Below are 11,510 nucleotides of genomic sequence, written 5' to 3'. Positions count from 1 at the left end.
CGATGAGAGAGGCTGGTTTCCATGGAGCGGCGCTGCATGCGGGCGCTGCAGAGCCTCGTCCATCCTCCTGAGACACGGCTGCGTGGAACTGGCTTGAAAAGATGATTCCACTCCTATGTCCGCAGAAGACCCTGCACAAATCGGTCTGACTGGATTCTCAATTTAACACAGTCACATGTGTGTCTCTCTCCGTCTGTGTCTGTGTCTCTCCCTGACTTGAAGACATTTCCAACGTGTGGTTTTGGGTGTGTTACGCTGGCACATCTTGTCGCTCGCTCAGTCTGCTGGAGTGAAGTCACCCATTTGGCCTCTACTCCTGCTAAGTTTTCTCTCTCTCTCTTTTTTTCAAGCTGCAGTCAAAACTCAGTTCAATGTGCATCAGTTTTCAATAAAGTCACATTATATACATGAATATTGATGTCATCATTGCTGGCGTTAAACGAGGAGAATACAGTTATCCGTTTAAAGCAGGGCGGCACCCTGCTAATGTTTCAGTGTATGATTTATCCAGCCGTAAATCTGGAATTGATACGGTAAGAAAGCTCAGAGAGGATCAAGAGATAATCTGGATGCTCCATTGGCTGCAGTGGCACTAACAATACTGCATGCTATGCTCTGTCATTCCGTTTCTTAATGTCTATCCATTCACGCATTAATAACTCCTCCACATCACAAATCATGCATCATGTTGAGCGTATTGAACAGCGAGCACTGGAGGTGAGGGAGGGGGAGGGGAAGAACAAAGGACTCGGAGGAGATGGTGGGAAAACATGGTGTGTTAGAGGAAGAACGGTGGCTGGTTTTAAAAGCCACAGATTGATCCATTTTCTGATCGTCCCCCCCCCCCTGCACTTCATATATTCTGCTGAGATGCAGCAAAGCATCCCTAAGAGAAGGAGGGAAAAAAATGTGGGAAGAAGGAGGAGGGAGGGTGGGAGGGTGGGAGGGGGAGTAGGAGGCGAGGGAGAGGCAGCAGAGAGCACAGGGAGGAGGGAGCGTGGTTGCGTCTGCCGGCGCTGTCATTCTGCTGCTGCGCGGTTCGACGGCAGGAGGGTGTGCTGAAGGGAGGAGGAGTGTGGAAAAAACTGAGGCAAGGAGAACAGGGGAGAAGGAGAGAAAGGGAGCGCCTGGGCAGCACTGCAACAGCTGCAGCCGCAGCAGCCTGTCGGAAGGACGGAGGGAAAGGAGGCAGAGGGAAGAAAGAGAAGCCTGCAGGATTGCCTTGAAGGAAACATATTTTTTTTTTTGCATAGGAAGAAGGGTTTGTGTAAGGAAGCCTTATTTCTCCCCACTCATGCTTTTCTATATGGTCTCATGCAGGGGGCATGCTCGGAAATAGTGTGAAAGGCAGAGAAGGAGACTTGAAAATGGAAAGGACGGATAGCACAAAGGCATACGGCCAAGCAGATGGCAAAGGAGTTGGTATGGCAGCGAAGAGGGCCAAGTCTGGAGTGCCCCAGAGCACGCAGCGGGGTGAGCTGAAGGTTTACCGGGTGGGTAGCTCCGAGGGCAGGATACCGGTGCCCTCCAACCTCCGCAAGCAGAGGTCTATGACAAACCTGGCTGTGCTGACCGACGCCGAGAAGAAGTTGCATCTATATGAGCCAAAGTGGTGCGATGACATGGCCAAACCTGGAGCAGGGCAGACGAAGATGGGCAAGCCAAAGACAGCAGGAGGTGGCCCCGGTGCCGGAGGGGTTTCCCCTCTCTCTCGAAACCTATCCAAGTCGGAACATTCGCTGTTCCAGGGCAAACCCAAGCCCTTCAGCCCTCTGGCTGCTCCCTCTGCCCTGAGCAAGCAGAGCCGCATACCTCGTGGTCCTTATGCCGAGGTGAAGCCCCTGAGCAAAGCACCTGAGGATGGAAAGTCAGATGACGAGATCCTCTCCAGCAAAGCAAAGGCCAACGCTAAGAAACAGGGAGCTGGAGCCGGAGGGGAGTCCGGTTCCAAAGGCCAGGGGGAGGAAGGGGGAGACAAAGCCTTCCTGAAGGTGGACCCAGAGCTGGTGGTGACAGTGCTGGGTGACCTGGAACAGCTGCTCTTCAGTCAAATGTTAGGTGAGTACAGCACAGCAGTCTTGATACTACCACCGTTATAGTATGTTTGGCCGCCATGTGCTGCAAAGCCAATGCCACTGCTTCCCAGTGCTTCTCAGAGTCGGCATCACGCCCCCTTTAACACAACCAACACACGGCACCTGCTGGCTGCTGCTGCAGACCCACAATTCCCAAGGAACGGATTTTATGCAGCTGAACGACCGTGGGGGGAAAAACAGGAAGACGTCCTCATTGTGCTTGCAGAGCATGCTTTCCTCTTATTATTTGATCGAATGCCGTCTCAGCCTGGCCTTTTCAATGAATGCTCAATGGCTGGTTGAATACCAACGCTACAATAATGCTCCATTGTTCTAATTCCTGCAGGATGTCACTCAGGTGTCTGAGGCTGTGGTGGAATGGAATAGGTTAAATGTGCTTGCTCTCATAACGTCGCTGTTTGATGCATGAAAGAAATCCTGAAAGGTCGTGAATAATCACCAGCGACTGATCTTTTCAAAGCTCTCGTTTGTTGCAACATGTGCCGATGCACTCAAGGGTCCATCCGCTGCTCCGCGCATGCTTCTGGAAGGAGATTTGAAACACAGCATGCCATATTGAATTCATTTCAGGCACACATACACATGTTTAGCCTCCTCCCATCTCCATTCATCTGTAGAGCTCGCTCATAGGGTTTACACCCTATATACTGCAATGGTGCAAAAGAAAATGGCTTTTTCTCCGATGAACATGACCTAGACCCCAATAAGACTTTATGATTACGATATGATTTCATCACATTTTTTGGTTCGTTATTTCCTTTGCATATCAAAGCGTTCTACATTCTACTTTGTCTTTGGAAAACTGAATTCAGTTTTTACCAAATGAAAATCAAAGGTCAATATGTTGATACCTGGGTGAATAGTCCGTCTTCTGTTTGCCATACACTGTTTACAGACTATTTTCTTTTATCACATCGAATGTTTCTCCATACAAAGCTCTGTGTTTTAGGCTCAGACAACATTTTGGATGATGTATATCAACAGCTAGCTTCTAATGAATGGATGAAGTTACCTTCATAGCAGATGCATTTTTTCGTGAATATCTTCAACCCCTTGCTATTTACATGGACTGTTGACCTGCAGGCAACCAAAGTCTGCTCAAACTCCATGGGTCAAACCAAAATCAGATACCAGAAGCTTCTGGCCCAAACATCTTGTCCCTACAGATTCCTTATATTCACTTGCAGTTTTTAGAGATTATCAGAATGATGCTTTAAGCTTCAGGCCCAGTTTTCTTATTGTTTTTTTAAACCTCAGATTTTATTTGTATTTTCTAGACTATTTAAATAAGAATGGTTGATTTATTAACTGTATGGCTCTGGTGTCTAAAGACAATTTTAACAGATGCTTTTCAAACATAAAAAACTGGAACACTTTGCATTAATTAATGTCCCTAACACTCATCACAATTATGCCTCAAACATGTCGTATAAAATCAAGCAGCATTTCATGTACCAATCCAAAATGTGTCATTCCATGGTTTCAGTACCATCGGGAGTGCATGTTCCCTGTTGCATTTTAATGGACACATCTGTGATCTAATCTGTTATCCACGCTTCGTTAGCCTATATGGAGGTCTATCACTCACTTTAGTCACAGTCAGAGATAACCGAGATGTTTAAACGCTACAAGACACCATGGGCATCAGTGTGGAATCATTGGTCGTGTTTCTTCGTGTTTGAGTTTAAAACCACAAACCCAAATTTCCAGGAGCCATGCAGATTCCTGTGCCACACCCACGTCTGCTTTATTCACCTATAATTGCACAAAATTTGCAGCCGGATGCCTCTGGCCGTCACATCTATTCCGCTCAATGTATTGCATTGAGCTCCATGATGTCTCCCTCTAATCAATTGAAAGCCATTATTTCCCAAAAAAGGCGGGTTCATCATCCTACTGAATAATTTATCATCATTTCAATAATAATCCCGCGCAGGCCTTTGACACAAGTCAAGTGCTTTGTGCCCCTGAAAGGAGGAAGACTATGGAAAGAGAACATTTTGAGGGAAAGAGAATGGCAGCACTGATTATTGACATTTAATCAGTTCGGGAAGGAGACACGCATTTCTTTTATTTTAATAATAGCTATGTTATGTACTCAGTGAAGCATGTAGTACAGAGATGAAAGCTGTTATTATATTAGAGTCGACGTCTCCATGCGTGTGCTGACTGTACTCGTACAGTGGGCATGCCTGTCACTGTAAATAGATCTTTTTTATTCATTCGCTGCTGTATGTTTAAGGCCAAGTTAATGCTGAATGTCGACCTCTGCTCCTGCAGTACATCTCATTATGAGCTTACTCAAAGGATGCCTTTATGTCTATAAATAGAGGCTCTGTTGATTTACCGACATGACATCAAGAATGGTCAACGTTCCTAACAGGCTCCTTTATTAAACTTTGTTAGGTTTGTGCAACATGGACGTCATACAACACCAGAATGCTGCCTCATCAAAAGACTCACCTCCAGATGCCTAATAAAAACAAAATCACCTCTTTTTTAGGATATAAGTCAAAGTTTTCATGCTTTATTGTGCAACTTCTGTTTAACTCCTCCCCTTCATGTGGAGCAGTCGAGTTTGCACTGGGAATAAAACAAATCACTTTCCAGGTTTTTTCAATGATGAACGTACTATGACAAATATACCTCAGGTTATCAGGACGGCAGAGTCATATCCACTGAGACAGCAGTGGATTAAAGTGGTGCAGGCAGCAGAACTCATGGAAACGCTCTTTTTTTTTCTTCTTTTTTTCTCGAGACAATGAGGAAACGAGCAAACCTCATTTCAATGTAATTGTATGTGATCTGTCTTGCAAGATGTCCACAAGCAAAGCGCCGGCCCTCAGAGACTGTATATAGACTCACAGAGGAAAACACACTCCTCCTGCGGGACAAGGAATAATCATAGAGCTCTGCAGGCGTGCAAGGTCACAATGTTGACTCTCAAAAGTCAGAGCGAGAGGTCATTGTTAAGTATTTTTTTGGATTATGTATTAATCGGATAACATGGAGGAAACGACATGCAGCCTCAGATCTAAATAGTTAATTCCTGTCTCTCGGTCTCTGCTTCTTATTACTTTGTTTGTGTGAGATTGAACAGGAGCAAGAAGACTGTAGTCTTGTTTTTATGATCAGCAACAGAGATACAAACACAAACTGATATGAAAGCATTTAGATAAAGAGGATAAATGCCTTCTGAAACCAAATTAAACCTGCAGTCACTGATCATGCAGCTGCAAACATGTTTTATAATTTGTGTGTGTGTGTTGGGTTATGTTATAATTACTTCACAACAATGTATTGTGGCCTTTTTTAGATTATGAAAGCCTAACTAGGGACAGGGATTGCAAATAAACCTTGGCTACATATCCTTTCCTATCCTACAAACGTGTACAATTTCCTCTCAATATTCCCTATCAAAATAACAAATTAATACAAAATCTGAAATGATTTGATGCTACTACTTTCAAAGAAAACTTTAGCCGATGCTGCAACACAACATGGACAAGTGAGCCATTCTGTCTGCAGTCATTAAGCTGAAACTATTTATTTAAAATGCTATTTTCGAATATGAACTGTAGGAGAGGTGAATTAAAAAAAAGTAACCGCCCACTTTTTGCTCCTTTGTGAACCTCTGATTGTTTCCTCTTATCACAACCCACACACTAGTTTCCACTGTTTCACCTGCTATTGTGAAAAACACTCAGCTACAAAAAGTTCATCCTCCTCTGAAGCCGCCTCTCGTTTCTTTTTCTGTTCTGTTTCTGTTCCTCAGTGAAACAAGCTTTACAACAGACTGTTGAAAGTCTATCTCTGTTTCCCCCGATCATCTTGTTTATTCATGCAAATTATGCTAATGTGAAGACTTAATTGGCCCAACATCACAAACATATAATGCTTTTCTAAGGTTAATTATCGAGGGCCTCTGACAATATTCTAGAATTAATGCTGCTCGACTTTCCTCTGCCTCTGCTCTGTGTAAATGTGGAGCACTTCCTGTGGTGTTGCATCATTCATGGGTCTTTCCCGCTTTAGATCTGCTTCAGTATTCTGTCCAGGCTTTTCCTGTCTCTGTATTTGAGGCATCACTGCAATGCAGGCTGCCAGAGGACTGTCATTCACTGCACAGGAAGCACATTGAATACAGGATATACTGCTAAATATATCCAATACAGATGTAGCTATTCTTCCCTGAATAGAATAAGCAGCATTACAGAATAGGAATGTGATAACGTGGATGTGATGTGATCGAGTCCAAGATTGTTTCCCTAGTATTTGATTGCAGCCATTATAGCATGATTAAATTGTCCCTTTAATAGTTCAGTAAAGGAAATACCATAGTTTTGGTGACTTAGAGCACACGTCACAATGCTTGTAGAAGGGTTATTGTTAGGGTTAGGGTTAGGATAGGGTTAGGTTTAGGGTTAGGGTTAAAACTTGTGTGTGAACATAAGAAAGTCAGAAAACAAGAAATATAAACATCATAAACCTAATTTCTAGTTGAAAGTTGTCGGGGGAGGAGACACTAAATTAACTCTCAATAACAGTTAAGAATCTTACAATAAAACCAGATCAACCCCCCTCGACGAACATTGAGCACATCTCACATATTTACTGTTTATCATTTATTAAATCGCATGCTGAAAAATAAGTGGGCAAAATGTTTTATTGATTTGATTGAAGGAAGTTGCTGAGAATCACAGTGGATGACACTGATCATGGAATGACTGCAAAACCCTGTTAGTGTCCAAAATCACTTCTTATATCTGCTAATAATCCCATAATGCAACATTTGTTAGTTATACAGCGAAATTGTGATTTATTCGTTAATTTTCTACTTCATGCTTGTTAACTGATCTTTCTGTTAAAAGGAGCAGTGAATAGAGTAAAGTGGTTTGGGACACGGCCACTGATATAACTCGATTGTTGGATGATTCTCATGATAATTTCAAGATCTTTGAACCGGACCTGTTGTTCTTGTGCACTTGTGAATCAATTTGCAAAGATTTCTGTTCCGTAAAACCATTTCAACATGGGGGGAAGAGCACGGCTTCAATAATCCCAGAGTCACGGTTTAATAGTGTTTTCTTCTGTCCAGCTCAGACTCATAAATCATAAATGACTGTGCTTGTCAATACTGTACATGTACAATCCACCACTAAATTGTATTATACTAAGATCCACATGCTTCCAATAGACCTACTTGATAGTTTCTTCTCTGTCTGAAACCATAAATATGAAGCCTTTGGGGTTTATACTATTAAAATCCCCAGTTCCTTTACACACTGGGCCCCACATGTCTACTTCCAGTTTGCATAAGGGGTCATGCATGTGGTTTGAATCTGTTTATTGTGTGTGTGACGCTCACAGTTCACACCCTCTAATTATTCCAGCAGCCTCTTATGATAACACCACATTATTTGACATACACTCCCCTGACATCCTCGCCTCTTCTGCAGCTTTTTCAGTTTAATGCACCACATGTAATGTCTCTGCCCTAAAGGCGTTCTGTCTCCACACACTTCAGGGGGAAAACCCATCCTCCTCTCCGATTGTCTCACTATCTGCAGCTAACACAACAACACTCCTAATTGTTCTGTGTTATTGAGGTGATATGGTCACGACTCCATGACTGGACACCTTACGTTGCACACAGCTGAGGTGTTGGGAAATGGCTCTTATTGCTCTCACATCACACTATACCCTACAGCACTGTACCCGACATAAAAATACCTCAAAAGAGATCCTGGCATGGCATGAAAACATCCCCCTGGTGGTCGAGTAGGTCGCAGTCCAGCTTTCAATATCAAATTTTCAGGATGTACCATGTCAGAGCAGAGGGGGGTAGAGCCAGAGTGAATCTGCCCATGGAGTGGTATTAATCTGCCTAATGAAGTGGATGTACTTTGGCTTCGCTTTTACAAGGAAGACACCTGTCACATCAGTCCAGACACGAATAATACGAGCATGTGCAGCCAATAAACCTGTGTTTTCCGCATGACCTCTCCTAAAACACACACACACACACACACACACACACACACACTAAAACCAAGCAACGCTGAATCTTTAATAAACGTTTGCTGTGCATGACTGATCCACAGACCCCGAGTCTCAGAGGAAACGGACGGTGCAGAATGTCCTCGACCTTCGCCAGAATTTGGAGGACACCATGTCGAGCCTGCGGGGGTCCCAGCTCAGCCACAGGTAACCGCACTGCATCTGCATTTTAATATTTTGTACTGCTCCTCAATGGTGTGTCCCACGTCCCTGGTTAATATCAGGTTTAAAACCACAGCAGTGCATGTTCTGTTGATAAGATCTTAGGTTAAAACAAAAGAACCGAATGCTGTGTATGATTTAACCTGAAAGGAAACAAACTCAAACGTTGAGCTGGCTCGTTGGATCGATACATAACGCAGTCATGTGTAAACAGACGCTTGGAGACTTGCCACCTGTTGCCATCTGGCTTCCATCCTTCTCAAACAGCCTCTTTCTCTTGGTCGTGACCTCATTCCAAGGCATTTATCTGTTTGGCTCTCCCAGGCGAAAGAGCCCCCCCCTTCCCCCCGGCATCCATGTGTTGCAATGACCACAACATAATCAGACACTGGCAGAGAACAAGTCTTTATTTCATTTGGACGTTTAACCTTGGAAGTAAAAATGCTTTGTTCAAAAAATAAGAATGGGGAAAATTGATGTGCATATATGGATGTTATCTCACATTCCAGAGGATTTTTACATTAACACCAAATTTTTCTCAGTTTAACATTTTTTTCAAATTTTGGTTTTGACCTCTAAAATGTAGCTTCAATGCGTCATAGCTTCTAACAATAAATACAGAAAAAACTGATATCTTACTAAATGTATGTATAATATTAGTAACCATAGGATTGTCTCTATCAATTACTGTAAAATATTGGAACAATACATACTCGATAATACATGCGTAAAGAGACAGTAATTATCAGTCATCATCTGATAGACAATATTTGATCATTCAGTCAACGATTCATCAACAAAAGTAAAATTCTCCCCCCGTCACTCTCAGTACTGGCACCACTAGGCCTCCATATGGATGAATTATCCATCAACAATGGATAAAAATACCCACATGGTCATAACTCTTGCAATATTTATTTGGGTGAGTTGGTACATTATGTAATCGGCAGACCCAGAAGACGCCTCCAGCCATTTGGAGGACATTTCTAACCCTGACCCTGACCCACTTACTGGAGGGAATTGGGAAAACTGGGATGCACGTTGATGCCCGATGGTTATAGTGGTGTTGGTATTTGCAGCGTCTATAAGGACTGCGGACACGTAAAGTGAAAGTCCTTGGTGTCTGCTGGTGGTTGTGACACAGATGCCATGTTAAGACACATATCAGGTCGTCTTTGTCTTTGGGTTCTGAGATGTCACATTGCTAGCTTCAGGCTCTGGACACAATATGGCAACTGCCGTGTCAGACTGAAAAGCCACTAAAGTGTTTCTGACGAAGAAGAGAAATGTTTTTTCCTCTGGTCTCATCCTGTTACATTATTAATCCCGCCAAGAAGTTTTGGTCTGTGGTTTTTTGTTTGTCTGTTGGACGGATGAAACATGGTGGAAGGATGTGATGTAAGAACCCACAAATGTTTGGTGCAGGCCCAAATCAGGGGGCGGATCATGAGATGGAGGATTCAGGGACATTTTCCTTAATTTCTTAGAGAATATTTCCTCGATCTCGATGATACAAATCAGACATGTTTAGGGGCTTGATGTTTATCGTCTAAATCCCTCAAAACAAGCAAAGGTAACACTGATCCCCCCGCCATGTGTCTCTCCAGCTGCCTGGAAAGCAGTAACGTTGGATATGACAGTGACGAGACCAACGCCCGCAGCATGTCCAGCATGTCCAACCGCTCGTCCCCCATCTCCTGGCGCCACGGCCAGTCCAGCCCCCGGCTCCAGGCGGGCGACGCCCCGTCCGCCACAGGTGGAGGATACCAGGGGAGTAAGGCCGCCTCCCAGTACACGGCCCACACGATGCCAGCTCGCACCCCGGGCCGCCTCAGCAGCGCCTCACGCATCGAGCTCATCGAGAGCCTGGACGACGCCGACCTTAAGTCCGGTTATCTGAGCGACAGTGACCTTCTGGGGAAGAGCCTGCCGGATGACGATGACGACAACCTGGCTAACGGGTAAGACTGTGAGCCGTGTAGGGGCTGCAGGGCGACTGGGTGCCAGTGTGTCCTCCCAGCCTCTACCTTGTGACTTTGAAAAGGTCAGCGGGCAGCTCTTGTCGAATTTCATTTGGCTCTCGGGAGTCGAGCTGATTGACCTCCTGCTGTTACTGCTGGATATTGTGTCGTGCCACATTTGTCAATCTCATTTTTATCATTCAACTAGTGCCAAAAAACTTAGAGTGAAGGGAATTATATTATTCTATCATGGTGGGTTCCTGCTTTGTCTTTGACATCTGACTTGTTGCACTTGGCAGAATCATCAAAGAGCTTTCATCTGCAGTCAGGCTTTTTAAGGATTTCTCAGTGCTCCTGACAGAGGCAGCTTTTTTTTTGCTGACTCTGACTGGATGCCACCCGAATACTATTTTTTTTACTGAGGAGAGAATTTATCAGATTTATTCAAAGGAGAATTAAAGCCACAGTAAGAAAAAGAAAATCATAGATATCAAGAATGTTGTCGTAACATTGCCACAAGAAAGTTGCAGAAATTACTAAATTACAAAAATGAAATCAGAGAACAAGGTTGTAATATGTGGTTCGCTCCTTCTTCCTTCTGGATCCAAAGTCTCATTGATTGATTCTTTTGAGAAGCTTTGAAAACCCTATTTGAATAAAACAGATGCAATCAAGCATTTACTCCAGCACACAAAAGAGGCAAATTCCTCGAGGTGCTTGTGGCATCAGGCCATCAGGGGAAGACTGGAACCGAAAGAACAACCTTCTGGTTAGAGGATGACCGGCTCTATCCCACGATCCACAGTGACCACGCCCCCCATGCCTCATACAGGCTGATCCCCACTCTAAGTTGACTTCTCACAAATGTCTGACTTCTTCTTGTAATGTTACAACTTTATTATTTTTCCCTCACGTGGCCCTGATACTCCATCGTAGGTTTTGCACAGTAACCGCCCTCTTGCCTCTTAACTGCGCCGGAATCTTGTGACGACTTTGTCAACAGGTACAGAAGCAACAAATAGTTTAGATCAGACGTCTGACAATATTTTGTATTTTTCGTGCCACATCTTGCAGTTGCCTCTCCTCTCTGCTCTTTGCCTGAACCCTTTCCACTCTCCTCCTACAATCTTTTGTGTGTCTTTATCTAATTCCCTCTCTGAAGTTGACAACTGACAGCGAGCGTCAGAGAGAGAGAGAGAGAGAGAGAGAGAGAAAGAGGGAGAGAAAGAGA

At 44.0% G+C, this 11,510-nt stretch overlaps 1 protein-coding gene across 1 annotated transcript in view; it reads left to right on the top strand.

The window, feature by feature from the left end:
- The first annotated feature begins 1,046 nt into the window (after positions 1-1,046).
- Positions 1,047-11,510, top strand: part of nav1b (neuron navigator 1b) — a 45,235-nt gene continuing 34,771 nt past the window's right edge. The window contains exons 1-3 of the mRNA XM_053412246.1: positions 1,047-2,058; positions 8,201-8,303; positions 9,926-10,279. Of these exons, the coding sequence (XP_053268221.1) occupies positions 1,326-2,058; positions 8,201-8,303; positions 9,926-10,279 (1,190 nt within the window). The 5' untranslated portion in view covers positions 1,047-1,325. The remainder of the gene's footprint in view (positions 2,059-8,200; positions 8,304-9,925; positions 10,280-11,510) is intronic.

Source organism: Pleuronectes platessa, chromosome 2 (genome assembly GCF_947347685.1).
Source record: "Pleuronectes platessa chromosome 2, fPlePla1.1, whole genome shotgun sequence".
Lineage (NCBI taxonomy): Eukaryota > Metazoa > Chordata > Actinopteri > Pleuronectiformes > Pleuronectidae > Pleuronectes > Pleuronectes platessa.
This window is presented reverse-complemented; position numbering and strand designations above follow the sequence as displayed.